Consider the following 24678-nt stretch of genomic DNA (forward strand, 5'->3'; position numbering starts at 1 on the left):
TTTTCTTTAGTCATTATTATATCATCAATATGGTACATTGAGACTCACATTCAATGTCTTATCCATAAAGTGTCTTAGGTCATAAATCGACGGGTCTTGAACCCAATATCTTACCATCATAGTGCATCAGGAGTTTAACTCAATGTCTTACCCTCTTTGTGCGATTAGACTTAAATCCACCTTTTATTCTTTTGGTGCGATAAAACTTTAATCTATCGTCTTACCCACAATGAGGCTCAACCTCAAGCCTTCAGAATAATTTAATTTTATCACTTTTGATGATCATTAATATGATCGTATATTATAATTACACATAAAACTGAGAATAATGATTTCTTATAATCAACACTAGCAGTTAATAGATATAGTTGAATAGATCACGTACCTCATATAAATATTGAAAACATATCTTTCACTAAATTGTGCTTATTTAATTATTAAAATAAATTAAGGAATTCTCTTTCCAGTCGGTTAAAATTAAACGTATAAAAAGTCGACAAGTCTCTTTAAATACTTACTTTAGATGGCACCTCCAGATCTGTTACATAAATAATTATTACATAAAGATAAATCATAACTTGAAGATATAAGAACCTTATTGCATAACTTATGCAAGATCTCTTTTGCACTTTTCCCGTCTTCTTCATTATTCTTTAAGAATAGAACAATCGTGCTGATAACGTGTTATAAAACTATAGAATAAGAAGAAGAAACTAGAGAGAAAAGAAGAGAAGACTTGTTATTTCTCTTGATGAATATTCAGGATTCATAGATCTTTCTCAAATCTTATTTACAATGAAGGAAAACCCTTTATTTATAGGGAAAACCTTACTTGGTCCCCAAGTAGGATTCCTAACCATATCCTACAAGGACTCCACATAATTAGACATTCACTATAATACAAATTGTTTATAACAAGATTTGATTTTTATCTATTTTTTGTACAAATAATTTAGTTTTGTATTAAACAAAATTTATATCTCAAAAAATTAAATTATTCAATTATTTCACTCTTTTCACTTTTCTTCAAATTCCCCTTGTGCAAAGAGCCTTAATCTTAATGATTCAAAATAAAATTCATTAGGACAGAAAATATAAGTTATAATTTTATTCAACGGATGATAAAATGAAGCATATTATTAATATTATCATAAAAAATTATTACTCATTAAATCTAAAACTTGTATTCTAACGACTTTATTGATGTGTATTTATTTTAATATATTTTTTAAATATTATTATTTCGAATCTTATTGTAAAATTAATATTTATTTTTAAATTAATATGAATATTATAATAAAATACTTAGAAAAATGCACAAGTACCCTCTCAACTTATGTCCGAAATTCCAGAGACACACTTATACTATACTAAGGTCTTATTACCCCCTAAACTTATTTTATAAGTAATTTTCTATCATTTTTCGGTCTACGTGGCATTAACTTGAAAAAATAGTCAACTAGCGTTGGGCCCACAAGATAGTGTCACACTTAGCGTCGGATTTTCAGATTTTCTAAACGGGAACAAGAAGAGAAGAGAGAACATTGAGAGAAGAAGAAGAGAAATACCTAATTTTTATTTTTTTTTTTAAAAAAAGAATAATTTGAATAGAATTATAAAAGTTAAAAAAAAAATCATTTTTGTATCTTATAAAAAATTAATTTTTTTTAAAATATCAATTTAATCCTAAATTTATTTAATTACATAATCACATTTTAAAAATAATTTGACCAATTTTTGATCAATCCGTTTCTCCAGTAGCATTACAATCTACACTGCGAAACCGCCTTTGCTCTTCGTACTGTCAAAATCACCCGTCGGAGCTCGGAACCACCACTACCACCAGTGACCACCCCGACGACCGCCGTCGTCTGCATTGGTATAATGGGGAAACCAAAACAACAAGTAATTTCCCGCTTCTTTGCACAAAAACCGAAGAACGAAGAAGACCCTTCAACTTCAACGACCCCCTGTACTCCACCTCCCAAAATTGTCGCCACCGTCAGCTTTTCACCTGCAAAGCGCCTTAGAACTTCCCAACTCATTTCTCCTCAGAACAAACTTTCTTCTTCTTACGATGATTATCCTACAAAACCCAGCAAAACCCCTAAGCTATCAACCCACGTAGATAACCCATGCACTCCTCTTCCTAATCCCACTCTCCACCAAAAGTTCCTGGATAAACTTCTAGAACCATCTTACCACCTTTTGGAACCTTCCAAGTGTCATGAAATTGCAAATCCCAAGTACACGCCGTTAGAGCAACAAGTTGTGGAGCTTAAGACTAAGTACCCAGATGTTCTATTGATGATTGAAGTTGGTTACAGGTACAGATTTTTTGGTCAGGATGCAGAAAATGCTGCTAGAGTTTTGGGTATTTATGCACATATGGACCACAATTTCTTGACAGCTAGTGTACCCACGTTTCGGTTGAGTATTCATGTAAGGAGGCTGGTGAGTGCAGGGTACAAAGTTGGGGTTGTTAAACAAACGGAAACTGCTGCAATTAAGGCTCATGGATCGAATAAATTGGGCCCTTTTGGCCGTGGGTTGTCAGCATTGTACACGAAAGCCACTTTGGAGGCTGCTGAAGATGTAGGGGGTGGAGATGAGGGGTTCGGGTCATGTAATAACTATTTGGTTTGTGTTGTTGAGAAGGTAATCGACCTTGAGGGTTGTGGGAATGATGAGAAACTCGGGGTTGTTGGAGTTGAGGTTTCAACTGGGGATGTTGTTTATGGGGAGTTCAATGACAATTTCATGAGGGCTGGGTTGGAGGCTATGATCCTGAACTTGTTGCCAGCTGAATTGCTTGTTGGCAGGCCTATATCTAAGCAGACAGAGAAGGTGATTGTCACTCATTTATATGAAAATCTATCATAAAGCTAAAAGGAACCTTTGGTATCTCACATTGATTTCCTATTTGTGGAGATAAAATATTCTTTTTGTAAAGAATTAATTAGAGAATTGGATCTCTTACTCTCTAAAAGAACAGACTTTTATAACAAGAGCTGCATACTAAAAGATCTTTATTAGTAGATTGCTCTGTTGCAGGTTCTTTGTTAATTGAATCTGCGTGGATTTGGTAAAATAAATTTGCATTTTTATTTCTAGATTAAAGACTGAACCAATTGTTCTTTAGAGATGGTGTTTCATGTGAGGAAAGGACTGTAAAACTTGATCACTAAAACATGAGCTGACCATGTGTGAAAGAAGGTTCATTTTTGCCATATCTCTAATGGGGCAAAAATGTACAGGCATGTCATTCTGGTTCAGGCAGTGGTAGAACAACCTCCTCTTTTGGTGAAATAATGGTGACTCCTTATCCTTTGCCACAGCCTGTTGTAAATAAGTTGTTATTTTAGGAATGTCATGACCATTTCTGAGGAGAAAATTTGGGTAATACAAACAAGGAAATTATTTGTAAGTAGTGCAGATCAGACAAACTAAAAGATGCAACTCATACAACCAAACTACCAAGAAAGGTGTGTATCCAGGTGAGATGAATGCAGCATTTAATACTCCAAGAATATTTACAGTGACCACTCATGTAAATAAGACAGGAAATTGGCTTGACAATTAGTTTGAAGGTAGCACATTTCTGACTTTTGTTTGCCTTGTCCAATATTTCTTGGTAATTTCTTCAAGAATCAGAACATAGAATAGCATTATTGACTTTTTTCTAGCGTTTTTGGGCATGAAGATACTGTTTATTATTCAATTAGAGTTGTGTGTTTGGACATTTATTTTATGGTAAAAAGTCACATATTTAGGCTTCTATGAAACTTGTCACAATAAAATAAATAAATTGAAGTTTGTATGAAAATGATTTCAATTGAATATCAGAGTTGTCATTATGATGTTGTTGAAAGTGGATCATAAATTATAGTTTGGATCATTATTATCATTAGTAGCTATTGTTTGTCTAATTACGACTCATCGCTACAATAAGTGGGAGGTGAGAGACGAACGACATTGGGAGAGAGAGGAGAGAGGCCAGCGAGATTTGGGAAAGAGAGGAGAGATGCTAGACATAGTCCAAATGGATACATGTTGTATTCGATACATAAGCTATCAGAGTTGAGGAGAGAGGTGAGCGAGATTGAGAGAGAAAAGTAGCGAGCGAGATTTGGGGTAGAGAGATGAGAGATACTAGATACATCTTGTAATCGATGAATACATGTTGTATCAATGAGTACAATCCAATACATACATGTTAGAGGGTGGAGAGAGACGAGCAGAATTGGGAGAGAGAGAGACAGGAGAGGTGAGCAAGATTTGGGAGAAATAGGAGAGATTTTGGATACAGGCTATTTTTGACAATAAGTTATCAACGAATACCGTCTGATACATACAAGCTTATACATGTTGTATTCGATACATACAACTGTATCAAATGTATTCATTCGCTCTTGTATCACTTGTATTCATTTGCTCTTATATCACTTGTATTCTTTCCTGCATTTAGGCTGTAACAACAACCAGTAGAGTGATTAATCGATATAAGTGTCTTCTTCAAGATTGTATGGTGATGCAGCCATTAAAGTGATACAATTGATAAAGTTGATATAGAGGGAGAGGGATGAGAGAGGAGAAATTTGCCCTAGAACCCTTAGTATAGCTATGTTAGGTAATATTTCTAAACTATATCTATGTATGGCAAAAATAGTACTTATTTTTGCTTAGTTAAGAAAGTTCCCTTAATTTATTATATTCATTTCAGCTGCTACTGGCTTATGCTGGACCTGCATCTAATGTTCGGGTGGAGGATGTATCATCAGATCGGTTCAGTGACGGTGGTGCTCTGGCTGAGGTGATGTCTCTCTATGAGGGCATGCAGGAAACTTATTTGTTAGATGTTCAAGAAAAGGAAGAGGCTGAAATGAAAATGCCCAAATGCAATCAAATTGCAATCCAGGTGTAATTTCAACTCTTCGTATAGTTAGAGGCTGAATTTACTAAATTTTTATATACCATCTATTGGAATCGAAATGTCAAAACTAATATCTTCATATCTTTCTTATGTGGACATGTTTATACCTTCTTCTTTCATGTTCTTTGCTGTGTCTGTTGGATGGGGTTCACTGGATTCCCCTGTGTATTAGATTATATCTTTTTCCCTCATCCTTTCATATTGAATTGTAGGGAATAATGGCAATGCCTCATTTGGCTGTACAAGCATTGGGCCTAATTGTTAGGCATCTAAAACAATTTGGTTTGGAAAGAGTTCTGTGCTTGGGAGCTTCATTTCGTCCCTTCTCTAGCAACATGGAGATGACTCTTTCAGCCAATGCATTGCAGCAACTTGAGGTGAGTGGGGTAGTCCTCCCCCCTACAAAAGCAAACTAAATCGAAGAGAAAAATAAATACAATTCTTTTGGATAAATTCCACAATTGAACTTAGTAATTGTTGGATTCCCAGGCATGAATGATACATTCTTATTGTTTTCATGTTTTCATTGCAAAGATTTCTTCTCAAAGCAATATCTGATGAGACTCAAATTAAAGACGGTTGTGTTCATATTTACCTTACCAAAAGAAATAAAAAAGGAGGGAGTGACTGCTGCAATTAATATGCCTTTGAATCATGGAGTAAGCAAAATTAGCTTGGGTTAGGGGGAACCATCTGGAAATGTTAAACCTCAGAAAACTTTGAGCACGATCAACTTAACTTTGCGTTCATGATAGAATCTGAATTTGCTTCCATGACAGCACTTATGGTTCTCGGACAAGCAGACTCCATACTGTAATGCAGATAAGCATTTAAACGAGCAACTTTCGATCATCTGATGATTGATTTAATCAAGCCAGCAAATTGTTATGTAGAGATAGTCTGGATGTGGATATGTACTTTATTTTAAAGGAAACCAATGTGTGTCTGTTCCTGATGTGTTTGTAGGATTGGTAAACCGTCACAAGTTTCTGTACTAGCTAGACAATAGAGGATAGCTCCCTCCCTCTGAAAACTTGAGGTCGGGAATTTCTGTCACCAAAGGAGCAAAGTGAGGAACACTTTTGACTCATGGGAAGGAGGACTTGTGAGCTTACAAACATTAGAAATCAAGGCTCCAGCCCATCCATTCCTTCCCGTCTCCCCACTTTCTCACTCATTGTCTCTTCCTTATTTTTCTGGTTCCTTCCTCACCTTTCTTCCTTTAGCTCACTGATTTCTCCTCCTTATATGAACTATGGGTAGATCTGTCATTTGTACAAAGTAGATACTATTCTGGTGGAAGTTCTAAAGATTTTGATCTTTGTTTGATCCAGCCAACTTAATGTCACACTTGTCTGAACCGAATTGCACATATAGAGAATTCACATATTTTTTCACTAGTTTGTCATTGGACCATAGTTAGTGGATTGTTCTATTGATTAATCAATTATTACTCTGTTTGGTCAATATATTTGTCACTTTTGACTCTGCGAGAGTTGATAAAATGTGTCCACAATTAGTAGCACTTTGATCTTTTTTTTCAGTAAGCCATTTAACACTTTGATCTTAATATTGGTTTTCAATTCAGTCCACAAGTTATGGATCTCCACAATCTCATCCCATAGGGTGTAGTTACCTCTTTAGTCATCCATTTATCTTCCTCATATTTTGCTTTAATGATTTTCCCCCACAATAATTGATTGGCACTAGTGAGTTTCCATAACATTGTTTAAAGGGTCACATCCAGTGTTTTTAAATGCCAAAGCGCAAAAAGTGATTGGGTCCATGGGTCTTGAAGTAAAAAAGCATGAAGTTAAGAGCACACTTCTTTGAAGTGAAGTGTACAAGTAATGGAAAAATAAAAAGAACACATGAATTTATGGAAAGATATGACACTTGAACCTAAATTAACCCCAAAATCTAGCTCAAGAGGGGAGAATCGTCCAAGTCCATATAGGCAGACCACCAGTCCATTCCCTAACTAATGTGGGATCCTAACCCACTCTAAACTGGAGCGTGGACCGGGAGCCCAAACATGGATGAACCTGAGTAGGATACCTAGGCCTAACTCAACTCTTAAATCTAGCTCATGAGGGGAGGATTGCCCAAGTCAATATAAGCATACCACTAGTTCATTCCCCAACCAATGTTTAACCCACTCTAAGGGAAGAAGTATGGTGGGAGTTAGGCTCAGCCAGAGGACTTCTCGATGGGCCTTGGGTAGTATGTGGGGACTTTAACACTGTTAATTCCCTTCAGAAAAGAGTAACTGCTCTAGATTCACAAGAGCAATGTATGATTTGTCTGATTTCATCGAGGATATGAGCCTTCAAGATCCACATTTGATAGGGGGCAAATACACTTGGAGGGAAGGGGAGAGTCACGATGTTGCTGCCAGGCTTGATAGGTTTTTATTTTCTGAAGAATGGGATGAGGAATTCAAGAACATTAAGCAGACAACCTCACACAAAGTGACTTCTGATCACACACCCATTATGCTCCAAAGTGGGAACTGGGAACTGGGAACCTAGAAGATCTTAATTTAAATTTGAAAATTGGTGGCTGCAAACAGAAGGGTTTTTGGATAGAGTTGAGATGTGGTGGAACTCTATAGTCTGTGAAGGGAGGCCAGATTTTATCTTAGCTTTCAAATTGAGAGCCTTAAAAGATAAATTGAAGGAATGGGCTAAGACCTCTCGTGGGAATTTAGCAATGCAGAAACAGAACATCCTTGCAAAGCTGGCAGAATTGGAGGAAGTTCAGGATCAAAGAGCATTTACAGAGAATGAGACACTTCTAAAGGCAGAACTCCTTGTAGATTTTGAAAGCATAGCCAAATGTGAGGAAGTAGCGTGGAGGCAAAGATCAAGGGTCAACTGGCTGAAGCAGGGTGACAACAACACCAAGTTTTTCCACAGATCAGCAAATGCTCGTAAAAGATATAACAATATTGATGAATTAATGGTGGATGGGGAAGCAACCAAAAATCCAGAAGTTATAAAGAAGGAGATTGAGGAGTTCTATCAAAGATTATATACTGAAACTGAGACATGGAGGCCAGCTGGAGGATGTAGGGTAGACTACAGAGTTTCTATTGAAGACAATCAAATGCTTCAAAAGGAATTCGAGGAACAAGAGATATGGGAATGTGTGAAACTTTGTGCTGGAGATAAAGCTCCTGGCCCTGATGGATATACCATGGCTTTTTATGTCCACTGCTGGGAAATAATAAAGGGGGAAGTAATTAGTACCATCAGGAATTTCCATGAAAGATGCTTCTTTGAAAAAAGCTTCAACTCTACCTATGTGGCTTTGATTCCTAAAAAGATGGGTGCTAAAGAGCTCAAACATTTCAGGCCTATCAGTTTAATCACCAGTGTTTACAAGATTATCTCTAAGGTGCTTACAGAAAGGCTAAAAAAGGTTATCCACAAATTGGTGGACACTCAACAACTGGCCTTCATCAAAAGAAGGCAAATGATGGATGCTATCCTCATGGCAAATGAACTCGTGGACTCTAGAGTCAGAAGCAATATACCAGGCATTCTATGTAAGCTAGATATACAAAAAGCTTATGATCACCTGAATTGAAATTTTTTGCTAGAGACCCTCTCCAAAAGAGGATTTGGAGGTAGATGGATAAGATGGATGAAGTTCTGCATAAGCACAGTCAAATTCTCTGTCCTTATCAATGGCTCCCCTACAGGTTTCTTCTCCTCACAGAGAGGCCTAAGGCAAGGAGACCCATTATCTCCTTTCCTCTTCATCATTGCCATGGAAAGTCTTAATGATATGTTGAAAATTGCTCAAGAAAATAGCTGGTTGAAGGGATCCAAAGTTGCACACAGGGAAGGCCCAAACTTGGAGATTACTCATTTGCAGTATGCTGATGATGCATTGATCTTTTGTGAGGCTAATAAGAACCAACTCATGATTCTCAGGGTCATTTTTGTTCTTTTTGAAGCAATCTCAGGATTACACATCAACTGGAATAAGAGCTTCATATATCCAGTTAATGAGGTTCCTAACCTAACCTCATTGGCTGGGGTTCTTGGTGGAAGTATTGGGGAGCTACCAAGTGTCTATCTGGGCATGGCACTGGGTGATCAGAATAGGTCTATAGATATATGGAATGGGGTGATAGAGAAGTGCGAGAAGAGGTTGGTGAACTGGATAAGTCAATATCTCTCCTTGGGAGGAAGACTAACACTAATCAATAGTGTTTTGGACTCTATGCCTACCTATATGATGTCCCTCTTCCCTATCCCTGATGGTGTCATTGAGAGATTGGATGTTCTAAGAAGAAATTTCCTCTGGGAAGGGAACAGTGAAACCAAGAAGTTCCACTTGGTGAAATGGGATGCACTGATTGGAAGTAAACAAAAAGGGGGTATGGGGGTCAGGAACTTAAAAACTCAGAACCAATGTCTTATGATGAAATGGCTCTGGAGATTTGCTTCTAGGGAGTCAGCTCTCTGGAAAGAAGTTATCCAGCTGAAGTATGAAATGGCAGATCACTGGACCACCAGAATGGTCACTGATACTTATGGGATCAACCTTTGGAGATCCATCAGAAACCTGTGGCCAAAGCTTAGAGAAAATTGCAGCATAAGAACAGAAGATGGCAGGAAGGTACTTTTTTGGGAAGACAAGTGGTTAGATCAAGCCCCCCTAAGGGACACCTTTAATGATATTTACACCCTAAACCAACAACAAAGGACCACTGTGGCTGATGTCTGGTCAAATCATGGATGGAATTTGAGCTTTAGAAGACCTTTTAATGACTGGGACATTTTGAGGTAAGTTGAGTTCTACAACAAATTGGAGCAATTCAAAGGGAACCACAACTGACCAAGATAGATTGGAGTGGAGGGCCACAGTCAAGGTAGTTTCAGTGTGAAAGGGGCCTATAAAAAATTTTAACCCTTACAATAATCAGATTGAGGACTGGCCTTGGAAGCTTATATGGAAAGTCAAAATTCCTTATAAAGTTTCTTGCTTCACTTGGCTTGTGGCCAAACAGGCTGTTTTAACCCAAGAAAACCCCATGAAAAGGGGGATACATCTAAGTCCAAGTTGTTTTTTCTGTGAAGAAAAGGCTGAGACTGTAACCCACCTTTTTATACACTGCAGGATTACCCGTCAACTATGGGAAATGTTTCTAAGTAAGAAGGGCCTGAATTGGGTAATGCCAAGGAAAATAGATCAGACTTTGAAGATCTGGAGCAGTTATGCTAGTATGTCAGACCATAAGGATAGGTGGAAAATTATACCGGCTTGCATTTGGTGGGCTGCTTGGACAGAAAGAAACCTCAGGTGCCATCAGAACAAGAGCAACAATATGCAGAAGATGAAGATGAAAAGTTAAGTTTTGTTTCACTTTTGGTGTAAACAGGAGTATAGGGAAGATCTAGAATCAGTTAGGGATGTCTTAGGATTATTGTAAAGTTTTGCTAAAAGGGTTGAAGATCTTCTAGATACTCCTCCTCAATTGTAATTAGGAAACTTGTAACTTGTCGTGGCAGGTCTCTGTTTTTGTGGAAATAGAATACAAGTCGTTACCTTCTCCAAAAAAATAAAAAAAATAATCAAATTGTATTAACATAACTGATTTCAGCAACCAAATTTACAATTGAGCCGATATTAATCCAAATCCTCAAAGGTTCGAAGAACCAATGGCTTTCCTTGGGATCATTGTACGAAGTGCACACTTCTCTATAGCATATGGCTTCACCAATGTATAATTGCGCATCAAGTCGCTTCATAGTTTTAAGCTATAAAACAGTGGCTTTTAATAACAATGGGGACATCTGGAGGAATTACTGGGGTTACTTCTGTTCAGGTTTTGACTAGTTATATTATTATGCAAAGTGGAGAGGAGAATGATTTAGCAATCTTCTTTTCTGGCTAAGAAACATCAAAGACCTAGCTTGTCAGCGTATCATAAATTTTAAAAGGAAAAAAAAGAAGAAAAATGAACAGTTCTCAAGTAATTTGAATATTATGTATGATATACATTATACAATATACAATTTGATAGAAGTTTTAAAAGTTTTCTTTCCCTTCTGTCCACTTTACTGCACCGGCAATTTTTTAGCTCTCAACAGATACGATAGGCATATTTTTCCCCATTTTTAATTTTACTGATGATGTAGGTTTTGATGAATAACTTTGACGGATCAGAGTCTGGCTCCTTATTGCATTGTATGAATCAGACCCTTACTTTATTTGGTTCAAGGCTTCTCAGGCATTGGGTATGGAGATTTTTTGCTGTTAGTTTGTTGGGTTTTGATAATATGAACAGATAGAAGGTACATGTGTAATTTCATATTTTGCAGGTGACTCATCCATTACGGGATAGAAACATGATAGGTGCTCGTCTTGATGCAGTTTCAGAGATTGCAGAATCTATGCAAACTCATCGAACTTCTCATACTTCTGTCTTGGAGATGGAAGGTGCTGATGTCACCAGTTCGCAACCGGAGATACATCATATAATTGTTTCAGTTCTGTCCACTATAGGAAGGTCACCAGATATCCAGCGGGGGCTTACAAGAATCTTTCACAGAAAAGCTACTGCTGCTGAGGTGAAGGTTTTTATCTTCTGATTTAATTGGGCAATTTTTTTTTCAGTTTTGTTCTATGGTACAGTCTCTTATCTGATGGGGAAAATCATCAAAATGCAACTTTAGATAGGTTCCGTCAGAACTACAGACAGGTGCCTGTGGTGGGAGATATTGATTTTCGATTACATGTCCAATCAGCTAATGCTTAGAAATATATTTTTAAAGCAGTCACACAAGCATAAATTGTTCCTTGAATTGGTTTTGCAGCCTCAACCATCTTTTAGATGGAGTTTAATTGGAATTTCTGTGTCAGTTTATTGCAGTCATTCAAGCTATCTTGATTGCTGCGAAACAACTTCAGCGGCTTTTCATTATGGAGGACAGAAGTACTAATCTGCAAAGAGAGACCTTGCATTCTGTCCTGTTGAGAAAGCTGATATCAATTGCCTCATCTTCTACTATTATTAATGGTGCTGCTAAGCTTTTGTCTGCTTTAAACAAGGAAGCTGCTGACAGACAGGATCTTCACAACTTATTTATCATTTCTGATGGGAAGTTCCCAGAGGTTTGTTGTATTCTTTTTCTATGCCATATTTCTTGCCTGCACTTGATTCATTGACTACTTTCAGTTGGTTCACAGGTTGCTGAAGGTACAAGGATAGTTGAGTTGGCAAATGAGAAGTTAGACTCATTGATTGTTATGCATCGCAAGCAGCTTCACATCCACAAATTGGAGTATACTAGTGTAGCTGGAATCACACATTTGATAGAGGTACATTAGAAGAAGTCATCATATTCCAATCTTTCTTCTTGTAATCTCTCTGTCATGTTAAGTTTTTTTTTCTTCTTCAGAATATATATGTTTTCTTGCTGTCCACAATCTGGAAATATTTTGCTGTGCATTGCTACTCTAGATCCCGTTTGGTTTAGCTGAATTTAAGTAGCTTTTGAACACCAAATGCTGAAAAAACTTGTCAAGTGCTTGCGCTGGTACTATATAAATACACAGTTTCGTATTTGGATAGAAGAGTGAAAACTTAAAATAAGAGTCGATGTGTTTGGAATTGGTAGAGAAGTGCTTATCAATACTTCCTCTGGTACAATGACAAAAATATCCTTAATGTGACAAACACTATAAAGGAGTTGATTACTTCAATTCATGCTTCAATCCACTTTCAGTTCCAAATAGATTAGGTAAGATTATTTTTAATAAGTGAATTATTTATTTGAATAGCATATAATAGTCCAATAATTTGATTGAAGTGGGAACTATATATGCTTGATAAACTGTTTAGGAAAATTTTAAGAGTCATGTAACCATAGAGTTATTATCTAATTATCAATGAACTATCTCTAAACTACATTCTCATTAACAAATCACAGAAGAATTCATTGGATACTTGCACTAGGGTGGGGGATATGAGCTCAAGTATGAGGAATAGTTGTTAAGTCGAAACTTGGTTTCCTAGAAGGAAAACTAGTTTTTGTTTGGCATCTAGGTCGCTATGAGAAACTGAGTGAAAAAGGAAGCAAAACGCTTGCTTTAAGAAATAGTTATAACACAAATTGTATGAGGTCCCAAGGAAAGCTCCCAGTCATTTGCCTTTTGTTTTCATCTTTGCAAGTTTCCTCTAGGTTGTTGCCACTATCCAGAGATATTGTGGAGATGGGAGGTTGAGATGGGATGAAGAAGGAAAAAAACATCAGACTTGGAGCTTTCTTGGGAGTGGTATTTTGAAAATTATATATAAAGTATCAGGAGAAAGTAAAATACTTGTTAAATCTGAAAAGCTTCTAAGCTGCCCAACTTATTTATTTTGGCTTATTTTTGCTTTAGTACACTTTTTAAGTTCACCAAACACTAATATAAGCTGAAAAATGCTTAAAATCCCACCTTACCCACTTAGTCACATGTTGTGAACTAAAACTCAAGTTTTCAGAGGGCATCAAACTCTACTTTGATTTTAATGGATCGTCCAACTAGAAATAACAATCAAATGCAGGAGGTCTTTAAAAGGAGTCCAAATAAGCGGATAAATATAATGCAAGTATATACTTGGGTGAAATGAAACCAAGAAACATAGTACAACTCCTAAACTGCTGGATCAATATTGGCAATACTACAATTAAGGAGGATGGAGGATTGTCCCAGCTTGTATATGGTGGACAGTGTGGAAAGAAAGGAATCAAATATGTTTTGAGGGCAAGAAAGACAATGTGAAGAATTTCAGGATGAATTGTATAGCTCTTTATTATTTTTGGTGTAAACAGAAAGTCTTAGTACAGGCAGAAGAACTTTTTGATGTTATAGACTATTTGTGACAAAAAGCACAGATGGAGTCGGTCTAGTTTGTAATACTTTTGGAAGGGGGGCTACTTTGATGTACTGTATACCTGTGAATAAATAGAAAAAAGAAAGTTACCATTCTTAAAAAAAAATAATGCAAGTATATCACCTTACTTACTTCTTCTATGAGGGAGCAAGCAAATGTAAACACTTTCTGGAGATAGATTTTGTTGTTTTGTTTTCTTTTACTTCTGCATTCATAGTTCATCTCATATTTACTCCAATCACCTAAATATTTATTCATTTGGTTTTATTTGAGTTGCTTCTTTTTATTGTTTATTTTCCATTTTTGTTTTATTTGGGTGTGGAGGGTAGGGGATGTGTAGGAAAGGGAATGTAGTTGTGGATTGTCCAAGATAGTAAGAAGCACCGTCTCCCGTGAAGAGGACATCATGTTTGGCCAGCAACAACTAGTGTTAGACATGTCTTGTTGGTCCAGATTCTTCTGCCCATTACCATTTTCCATCTATCCGGTGTGGAGCTTGTTTAACAAAGAGGTATATTTCATGCCTTATCCCTTCTTAAAATTTTTTCTGGGATGCGAGTGTCAAGTATACACTTCTAAAGGACATTGCATATCAACTGTATGTGTATTTTTTTTTTTGAGAAAGTTTTCTGCTTGTTGGTGCTGCATAGCCTGCCAAGGTAAATCCATGTTTTAGGCTTTTTAGGCTGTAATTGTCTTTTACAAATACCTCAAACTTGTAGTTTATAGTGAGACTTTGAAGCAGAGGAAGTATGCCCATTTATGCCCTACTGTATTTATTTGACTATATGATGCTTCAACTGCAGTTGCCTCTAAACACAAAGGTGCCTCGAGATTGGGTCAAAGTGAACAGTACTAAGAAAGCAATACGTTATCATTCACCAGAAGTATTAGTGGCTTTAGATGAGTTAGCGTTGGCAAATGAGCAGCTCACTGTCGTTTGCCAAGCTGCATGGAATAATTTTTTGACGGGTTTTGGTGGATACTTTGCCGAGTTCCAAGCTGTTGTGCAAGCCCTGGCTTCATTGGATTGTCTGAATTCTCTCGCCATTCTTTCGAGGAATAAGGTCAAAGATAGCTTTTTGTTCCTTTGTTGCTTCTACTTGCTTTATTGGATGTAAATAGTTCTTCATTGTTTGTTCCAGAATTATGTCCGTCCGCTCTTTGTTGAAGATGATGAGGCTGTTCAGATACATATATGCTCTGGTCGTCATCCGGTATGTACTGAAAACATTGTTCATGGAAGTTTCTCTATTTTAAGACTTCAGAATTGTAGTTTAACTACTGTTGGCGAAGTGAAGAGAACTTCCTGAAGCTATTTAGATGACAAAGACTGCAGACTGAATCCTGGTATTTAAGTGGACAAGGGTAGAGTCGTAAAGGGGCTGACCCATTATTCCACCGAGTTATGAACCATGCATCAGCCAGTCATCTGGAATTTCATGGTCATAAAAAATTTATTTAGATGAGAGTGTTGTCAAAGGTGCTCCTAAAACACACTTAAGCGAGGCTCAAAACATTGAGCGCGTCACCTCACTCAATGTGTGCTTTAATGTTATCATCAAGGCTTTGAGATGTACTTTTCCTTGCCAATGAGCGTTTCCTGGAGAGGCTACACTAAACAATTGATATTTCACTTTATCGTACTTTTAATTTTCAATTTCGTTGTTCATAAAATGGTTAATCGTGCTTATAATTATTAGTCTTGGACTAAACATATATATTTATATATTTTTTTTGAACATTGGTAAAGTTGTATTCTTCAGCATTAAGGACATGTTGGCCACCTTCAAAAAATTTACAGCCCTAACCAAAATTGCAAGCTCCCTATTAATTCTATAATTTGATCTACATCTTCTATACAGAGCTGTTTACACCAAAAAGGTAAAGATACCAAAAAATTCCATTTTACTTTTGAATGGAATTAGATCTATCTTCAAAACATCTCCCATTCCTTTCCTTCCACATTGACCACCATATGCATGATGGTATTAGCCTCCACCACTTCTTTTGAGTCTTGCTACCGCCCCCTCTGTTTAAAAAAATCGGAGTTTTGATGTTGAGGAACATCACCCAGATCTGTGTAGTGAATTTGCAATGTAAAAATAGGTGTTTGTTTGTTTCCTCAGTCAAATTGCATACAAAACACCTAGGGACTAGTTGTTTTCCTTTCTTCTGCAGCACTTCTTGAGTTAAGCAAGCCCTTTTGATGACTAACCAAGTGAAGCATTTCACTTTGGTGGGGATCAGTCTTCTCCAAATACTCTTCTAGTGATGATGGTAGCCTCTAACCCCAACTTGTATGCCTTTCTTGTAAGCACTGTTAACTGTGAATTTGCCATCCTTGTTGTGCTTCCAAATAACTCTATCTGGTGCATTTGTTACTAGATTGGTTCCCCCCAATTTTCCCAGGAAAGAAGCCACTCTATCTACTTCCCAATCATTCAATAGCCTTCTGAAAGATAGGTCCCAGCCTTGAGTTGTCCAGCATTCACATACTCTGACTTCAGGATTATTGCAGATTGAGAAAAGATCTGGGATGACTCACTTAGAGGAACTTGATCAATCCATCCATCTCTCCAAAACTTGATTGTGTTGCCATTTCCAACTTTCAGCAACACATTTTCTTTCATAGAGTTCCATAAAGCTCTGATTGTCCTATATACTCCCCATCCATAGGGTTCTGACACTATCTCTGTGCACCGTGGGTTCAATTCTCCATACTTTGCCACTATCTCTGTGCACCATGCGTTCAATTCCCCATACTTTGCCACTATCACCTCCTTCCACAGGGCTCCTTCCTAACTAGTATATCTCCACAGCCACTTTATCAAAAGGCTCTTGTTTTGGATTCTCAAATTTCTAATACCCAGTCCCCCTCTTTCTTTGCTTAAAATAACAGTGTTCCATTTCACTAAATAGTAATCCTTGCTTTCTCCTCTTTGCCTTTTTGCCAGAGGAAGTTTCTTGTCAATCTGTCCAGCTTTTTGATAACTATTAGAGGAATTGGAAATAACGACATAACATAAGTAGGCAGTGAATTTAACACAGAGTTTATCAAGATTACTCTACCCCCAAGGATAGATACTGACCCTTCCATCTTGATAATTTTTTTCTGCTTTTTCCAGAATTCCATCCCATATCCCCAAAGATTTATCTTTGCTCCCTAGTGGCATTCCCAAGTATGTTGTCAGCAACTTCTCTACTTTACACCCTAGAATGCTTGCAAATCCTTGAATCTGAGGCACCTCCTTGACTGCAATCAAGCTGCTTTTTCCCCAATTGACCCTTAGCCCTGATACTGCTTCAAATAAGATCAGAATCAATCTGATTTAGTTCAGCTGTTTGGCTTCTGGATCAGAAAGGATGGTAGTATCATCTGCGTATAGCAAATGGCTAATCTCCTTTCTATTCCTTGTTCTGTCTCCTATTTGGAAACCCTTGATCCACCTGTTCTGTGTAGCTATTCTCATCATACTATTAAAACCTTCCATTGGTAGAATAAAGAGAAAAGGTGACAGTGGATCACCTTGTCACAACCCCTCTGATGCAAAGAAGCCAACAGGTTCACCATTTACTAGTATTGAGAAACCTGACTGTTTTAATGCACACTTCTTTTAGCCACTTAATACCAAAGCCCATTTGTCTCAAAACATTCAATAAAAATGCCCAATTTACGTGGTCATATGCTTTCTGGATGTCTAACTTGCATAATAAACCCGCAACTCCACCTTTCATCCTTGAATCTATGCACTCGCTAGCTATCAATGCAGCATCCATGATCTGTCTCCCTTTTATGAAAGTCATCTGATTTTTATTGACCAATTTGCTCACCACCCTCTTAAGTCTTTCTGCCAGTAATTTAGCTATGATTTTGTAGACCCCTCCTATCAGACTTATTGGCCTATAATCTTTTAATTCTGAAGCTCCAACCTTTTTAGGGATTAGAGTGATGAATGTTGCATTCAAACTTCTCTCATAATTTCGATTGGAGTGGAATTGTGAAAGAGTGTTAATTATGTCCTTCAAAACCTCCCAAAAAGTCTCGAAGAAAATCATTGACAAGCCATCCGGTCCAGGAGCCTTCTCTTTAGCACACATCCTAATACTTTCTAGGATTTCTTCTTCCTCGAAAGGTCTTTGCAACCATGCTTGTTCCTCTCCATTTATCATATTAACATCTTGAATGTTCAGATCTGGCCTCCATTGTTCAGCTTCCTTGTATAAATTTATGTAGAAATTTTGGACAACCTCCTTGATAATAGCGGGATCTTTCACAATGTTACCTTCTACATCAAGTTGTTCCATAGTAGTGAACTTCGTATGAGAGGTGGCGATTCTGTGGAATAACTGTATTCTTGTCTCCATGTTTCAACCATTGTACTCTGGATCTTTGTTTCCGTGCTATCTCCTCTTTCTTGGCCCATCTCTTCAAATACTTTTTTTCATTAAAGCCCAGACTTTATTTCGCTTTGCGCCTAAATCCCCCACAGACTTTAAGAGTTTTTTTCTGCTTTTCGCTTTTGATAACTCTTTAGAGGGTAGCTCGAGGTGAAAGATCCCTCCACTTCCAAATTTGAGTAGGTAGTCACTTGGGGAGCAAAGTTGGAACAGTATTTCTGGTGAAAGAACAGTTCCGGTATCAGTAGCTCAAACTAGCTGCTGAGGTTCTTTATTTGGTCGGTGACTAGGGTAAAAATAGGCTAGCTCTCTCTCGCATTTACTTATCATGTGCTCAAGGAGCTTGGGTTTATTTTGCCGATGCACCTATAGCTATAACTCTTCTTCGATCTCGAGAGTGGAAGGATCAGGATTTAACATGCTTCAAAGATCTCCCTGCTTATCTTTAGAGGGGATCAAAACTACTTTTTGATTACAGGAAAGGAGGGTTAGGTTGAAGTGGATAAAGATTACCACTCAAAAAAGAAATGTTTTAGATTAGACTGTTTTTTGTCTTAATCTGCATTAGATAACCAAGGATAGTGTTATTTACACCCCACTCCTCTTTGATACCTGAAAGTTGAGAACTCAATTGGTTTCTGTTTCTCCATATCAAAAATGAATAGCAGTTGTAATATACAGGCAGTAACCCGTTATCTGCATTTGCTTTATAGGAGGAAGTTTTGCATCAACAGCAAGTTTTACTTACTAATTTCATGTTTTACTATGGTGCCTTTTACCTACTTTAAGTTCTAGTTTTGTCCTATCGAATTTCATCAGTAAGAAAGAAGCTTTCTATTCTATTTTCTAGCAAAATTATGCAATCTGAATGGAAAATATCTTGAGTTTTGAAGTCATTGGATTACATTGGCTAATTCCCAATAAATACCAGGTATCTGTAATTAGTATATCACCTGGATTTAGGTATTGAAATTGTATAATCTGGTAACCTTTAGCATGTTAAGACATTCAGCAATTACATTTTTGTGCCGCTAGGCAACTCATCCATTTCACGTTCTACCATTTCTACAAAGAAACCCTAGGTTTTGGCATCCGAGTAAAAGGAGATCTTTTTCCTAAAATTCCCCTTTCCTTCACTTGATATCATACTTCGACTCATGAATACTCACTTCAGACTGCTTCGTCCATCTCATTATTAATTCATTGTTAAAACAACGAAAATATAAGATTTTTCAATAGATCTTGTTGCATAGGTTTACGACGTGTAACTAAATAAAAATTATAAAATGAGCGAAGTGATTTTCCTTTCAGTTGATTTTATTCAACAATTGACCAAAATATGAATAATTTATAAATAAATAATAAATTGCATGAACTTAGATCAATCAGATAACGATTTTTGTAAACATATGATTCTGCCTAATCAATTCATCCATTTAGGTTTAAAGAGAGAATTTGTTAGAAAATTTTCACAATATAAGCTGATGCACTTTCTCGTCGTTTGTCAAGTAGATTAAGCTTTTGAAATCCGAGGGACACCTCTGTGGTTCTGGAACAACATTAAAAGAATAGAAAGAAGAAGTGGTGGAGAATGGCCTCAATATGCATAGCATGCTGGATTGTCGGGAAAGGAAGGAATAAGAGACCTTTTGAGAATAGTAGTAGTTCTATACAAAAAATCAAGCTGAATTGTTTTTTTTTATTGGTCTTCTGGATGTTGGTGTTAAGAGAACTACATTGAAGGTGTAGAATCACTTGTAGATTTTTTTGACTCCTTGTAAGATACAAGGTTCCATTCAATCTGTAATTTTTTTTCCACTTCCAGTACACCACCTTGGTGTTGATTTTTGGGATGTGAGTTAGACTCCAGACCTAATTTAACATGGTATCAGGGCAGACAGAGGTCCTGAGATCGAATCACATCGCCATCCATATCAAAAAGAATTTTCACGTGCTTGAACCATGAAAAAGAATCAGGCCCGCATGTGAGGGGTCGTGTTGAGAATACAAATTAACTTATAAAAGTGTGCTCTTAAGCTTTTTGATGGGATGATAACACACTTCAACAAATATAATGCTACTTTACTCAAAACTTCACTTCCAGTACCACCTTGGTGCTGATGAATACGTACTCGAAAATCCAAGGGATACCACTAATCTACATCACATGTGACTCCATCTCTACTATTTTCCTTGAAAGCAGATCTTCTTGGCATACATAATATCAAACTACAATTAAACTAGATTTTCAGATGGCTTGCAAACAATATAGGAAATTAAATTTCTTTCTGTTGTTTGGTAGAGCTCCATAAGTATATTAGGTGAACTCTTTGATGTTTGCTACCCTTGCCAGCTGAATAGAATTGGGATGCTCATTTTATTAATCGGCTGTTTAAGACATTCTTATATGTGTGACTATCTCTTATTGACTTATTTTGAGAAATTGAATATTAACTGTGGGCTTTGACAGGTTCTGGAGGCTGTTTTACAAGATAACTTTGTCCCAAATGATACAGATTTGCATGCAGAAAGAGAGTACTGTCAGATTGTCACTGGACCAAATATGGGGGGAAAAAGTTGCTATATTCGCCAAGTTGCTCTTATTGCTCTCATGGCTCAGGTAATGCCATACCGATGCTTGCTTCTATGTTATATCTATAAAATTCTTTATCTCACTATCTTTGTGTGACCTTAGGCATGGAAATATTTCTTTTATAGAAGAATGTATGTGAAGGTAGAATTAGCAGAGAAGTGTATGACACACATCTCTGTACAGTATGACTAGGTGTCTCTGACAGTGTGACTGAAGGAACAATTCCTTAATAGTTGACTGGTTAAAAATAAAGACTGTAATCAAAAGAGTATTTTCCTTAACTATTTTAAAAGTTTCCTGGCAACTGCAGCTTATCATAATCTTTTTATTGTAAAACTGGCTTCTAGTTGTAAGGCTGTTCTCATGGAATTGATAAGATTTGATTACTTATATCTCAAACAAGTGTAATTGGAAAGAAGTTTTAGTGATGGCTTGTTAGTGCAAATCTGTCTACTGAAGATCCACAATAGTATGATTTGATAAAAGGTATTCTTTTCCTCCTGGGTACATCTAGGTTGGATCCTTCGTACCAGCGATCTCTGCAAAACTACATGTACTGGATGGGATATATACTCGCATGGGTGCATCAGACAGTATTCAGCAAGGAAGGAGTACATTCTTAGAAGAACTCAGTGAGGCTTCTGATATACTGAAAAAATGCTCAGCCAATTCACTGGTTATACTTGATGAGCTTGGGAGAGGCACCAGCACACATGATGGCGTAGCAATTGCTTATGCAACACTTCAATATCTCCTGGAGCACAAAAAATGCATGGTTCTATTTGTTACTCATTACCCTGAAATTGTCAGTATCAAGAATAAGTTTCCAGGCTCTGTGGGACCATACCATGTGTCATATCTGACATCCCAAAGAGATGTGAATGGGGATTTCAAGTCAAATGAGAAGATGGATCACATTAATAGTGAGGACATCACCTACCTATACAAACTTGCGCCAGGTGTTTCTGGGAGAAGTTTTGGTTTTAAAGTTGCTCAGCTTGCACAAGTGAGTTTCCCTCTTTTCATTCTTCCTCTTTGGGCAGGTCCAATAGAAGACAGGCTCAATGAAGCCTGATAGTAAATTTAATGTGATACTAAAAGTTGGACACTTGTTCAAAGAATCTGAATTTGAAAGGAGTCACTAGCTAAAGTTTTCAGTCATTGATGCCAGTGTCTTTTTACCTGTTACTCAATTGCCTGGGTCAATGTGAGATGATTTCTGGTCAGATCTTTTCAATTGGTTTATTCAAACATCCATTGTTTATCTCATGTTCTTGTTTGTTTCAGCTGCCGGTCACATGTATTCAGCGAGCCATTGTAATAGCTGCAAAACTGGAAGCAGCAGTCTGTAACTACACTGAACAACAATTTCGAAAAAGCTGTTCTCTAAGCCATAGGCAAGATGGCTGTAAAAATGAACCCACAGAGGATGTCCTAGAATCAGATTCCTTGTCTGCTGGAATAGTTGAAGGCTTAGACGACATCAGTGAGCCTTACAGGGAGTTGTTTCTGAACCTTAACTATGCATTTCTTGAAGAACATGGTAATGACAGGAGACTCCAGTTTCTAATGCAAGCTAGAAGCCTTGCAGCTCAGTTAATAAGTAGGTAAAGATAAGTTAATTTATCCTATCTTTCTTTCCTCTGTTTTTCTGTTCTTCTTGTGTTCCATTTACATGACACTCTTTCCTTTTGATCCATTCCAATAATAGTGACACATTCTACATTCAGAAACTCTTTTGTTTCACCCTTTCCATTTTTCTCCATGGAAGGGGGGAGCCTTGGAGCAACGATAAAATTGTTGCATGTGACCCATAGGTCAAAAGTTCGATCTGTTGAAGCAGCCATTAATGCTTGCATTAGAATAGACTGTCTACATCACACCTTAGGGTGCAGCCCTTCTCCGGACCTTGTTAACGTGGGATGCTTTGTGCATCCAGCTGTCCTTTCCATTTTTCTCCTAATAACATGTTATTGGAATGGCATGACATGTTGAAGACAACATTCTAAGCATACTTTTGGTATGCTAATATATCGCCTCCCGTTTCAATTTATATGACCTTGTTTGACTAGGCATGGAGTTTAAGAAAAAAATAAAGACTTTTAATACGTGTGGCTTCAAATACGCCATAGCATTTGTGTGGCTAGAGAACTTTTGTTGTGGTCATAAACATGTTTCAACATTCTTGTGACTAAAAAAGATTGTGAGTAACAGTTTCCAAAAAAAAAAATTAATAAGAGAAAAATGGGAAATTCAAGTAACATTCCTTTTGTCACGGACTAATAACGAAATAGTGTCATTCTTCAGGAACGGAGGGATTGGTTAATTTATGCATCATCTATCTTTTTCCTTTCTAAATTAGGTGTGTCCAACTATGTGTTCCAATTTCTCCATGTCCGGTGGGTCAAACTTTTTGGAAAACATGCGACTTTGAAACAAGTCACTTAAAAATGAGAAAAATGACTACCCTAGTGGAAGTACAGAAAACAAGTTCCGCAAGTGGCATACCACATTGATTGTGCCCTACAATCCTCCAATACACATCTCCTTCATCCCACCCGACACCCCTGCCCCTACCCCTACCCCCACATCCCATAGTAATTGTTTAGGTTATATACAAATGCTTTTAGGATAATATTCTTGCTTATGTACCGACCAATGAACATAAGAAAATGATTCTTAGAAAATATTTTTCGTGGCAGGACTTTGCTTATGTCCTACTGTTCCAACATGAAAAAGATCCTTCTCATTTTGCAGGTAAATGCTGGTAGTGAAACTGCCTGCCTGCTTGTACAGTAGGACACCACTATTTTGATCCAAATATAGATGTTGAATATCTTGCTTCTTATCAAATCAGGTGAGCTGTCAAACTTGACTCTAATTATCATGCTGAGCTCTTATCATTGCTATCGATGTCCCTCTTATTGCTGCATTATGATAATTACCTAATTTTTATTGCTGACAGAGCTTTGGTCTAGTGGTAAGAGCACAACCCGTGATTTGTGGGTTGGGCATACATCATGGTTCAAACTCTGATGTATTAGACAAAAGCATGATATTAAACTGAAGAGTAAAGGGGTGGGCTTATTTATTTTCGGGGTTTCTCCTTTTGGATAATGGTGGTGTTTGAGTCAGCTTGGAGCATTGGGCGCATCTTGACTAATCCACAAAGCAGCTTGCTGCAGTTTGCAATCACAGTTGTTGGGTAAAATCTGCTCACCAAGGATTTGGACCGAATAGCTTGAATTATTCCTCCTGCATTCAAGTAGTCACTATTAGCTGTCAATTTTGTATTTATACGCAGGCAACCCTGTCTTTGCCTTGGGAATTCACTCTTCTTAGAGATCACGCCAAGCATAAACAAGGTTTTCCCCCTGATTTTCATGGTTATTCGAAAGGCTTGAAGTTTTGAAGATGCCCTCCCCTACCACATGTTAGGCTAATCAAAAAAGATTTGTCTAAGCTATAAGCTAAATTAAGGAGATAATAGGTCTCGCGCCAATGCTAGGTATCAGTTTTAGAAAGAATAATAACTGCATTAAATCCGTGATTGGGAACTTCCCTAACAAAATCTGATGATTTACCATATCACGAAATGAGGCGTTTGCTTCTCTTCAGCTTTGAAGGGCTATACTGATCTTGGCAGGTCTTCCATCTTGGAAAAAGAAAACACATGGTTGAATCTGTTAATGTAATTTGTACATTTTGTCAAAGCAACTGATATGCAAATTCCATTGCCAAAAAAGGCAACATCAGTTTCATTTCCTTTCTTCACTATATATATCAAGTTATTTGCTGTTAAATTCGCAATGAACGCGGATCTTGCTCAAGAATTACATTGGCAAATCCTTG

General features: G+C 37.2%; 1 protein-coding gene across 2 annotated transcripts; it reads left to right on the top strand.

Moving 5' to 3' along the window:
• Positions 1–1750: 1750 nt before the first annotated feature.
• LOC107012166 (DNA mismatch repair protein MSH3) lies at positions 1751–24590 on the top strand. 2 transcript variants are annotated; one of them, XM_015211933.2, is made up of 14 exons: positions 1751–2847; positions 4724–4918; positions 5146–5310; positions 11089–11187; positions 11272–11520; positions 11813–12064; positions 12140–12271; positions 14639–14899; positions 14978–15049; positions 20704–20853; positions 21341–21832; positions 22114–22433; positions 23584–23683; positions 23792–24590. In XM_015211933.2, the coding sequence occupies exons 1-13, from the start codon at positions 1885–1887 to the stop codon at positions 23585–23587; spliced, it is 3354 nt and encodes a 1117-aa protein (XP_015067419.1). In that variant the 5' UTR covers positions 1751–1884; the 3' UTR covers positions 23588–23683; positions 23792–24590. The 2 variants fall into 2 exon arrangements, with proteins under 2 accessions (XP_015067419.1, XP_015067418.1); XM_015211932.2 differs by having other exon boundaries at positions 22114–22429.
• Positions 24591–24678: the final 88 nt, after the last annotated feature.

Source organism: Solanum pennellii, chromosome 3, assembly GCF_001406875.1.
Source record: "Solanum pennellii chromosome 3, SPENNV200".
Lineage (NCBI taxonomy): Eukaryota > Viridiplantae > Streptophyta > Magnoliopsida > Solanales > Solanaceae > Solanum > Solanum pennellii.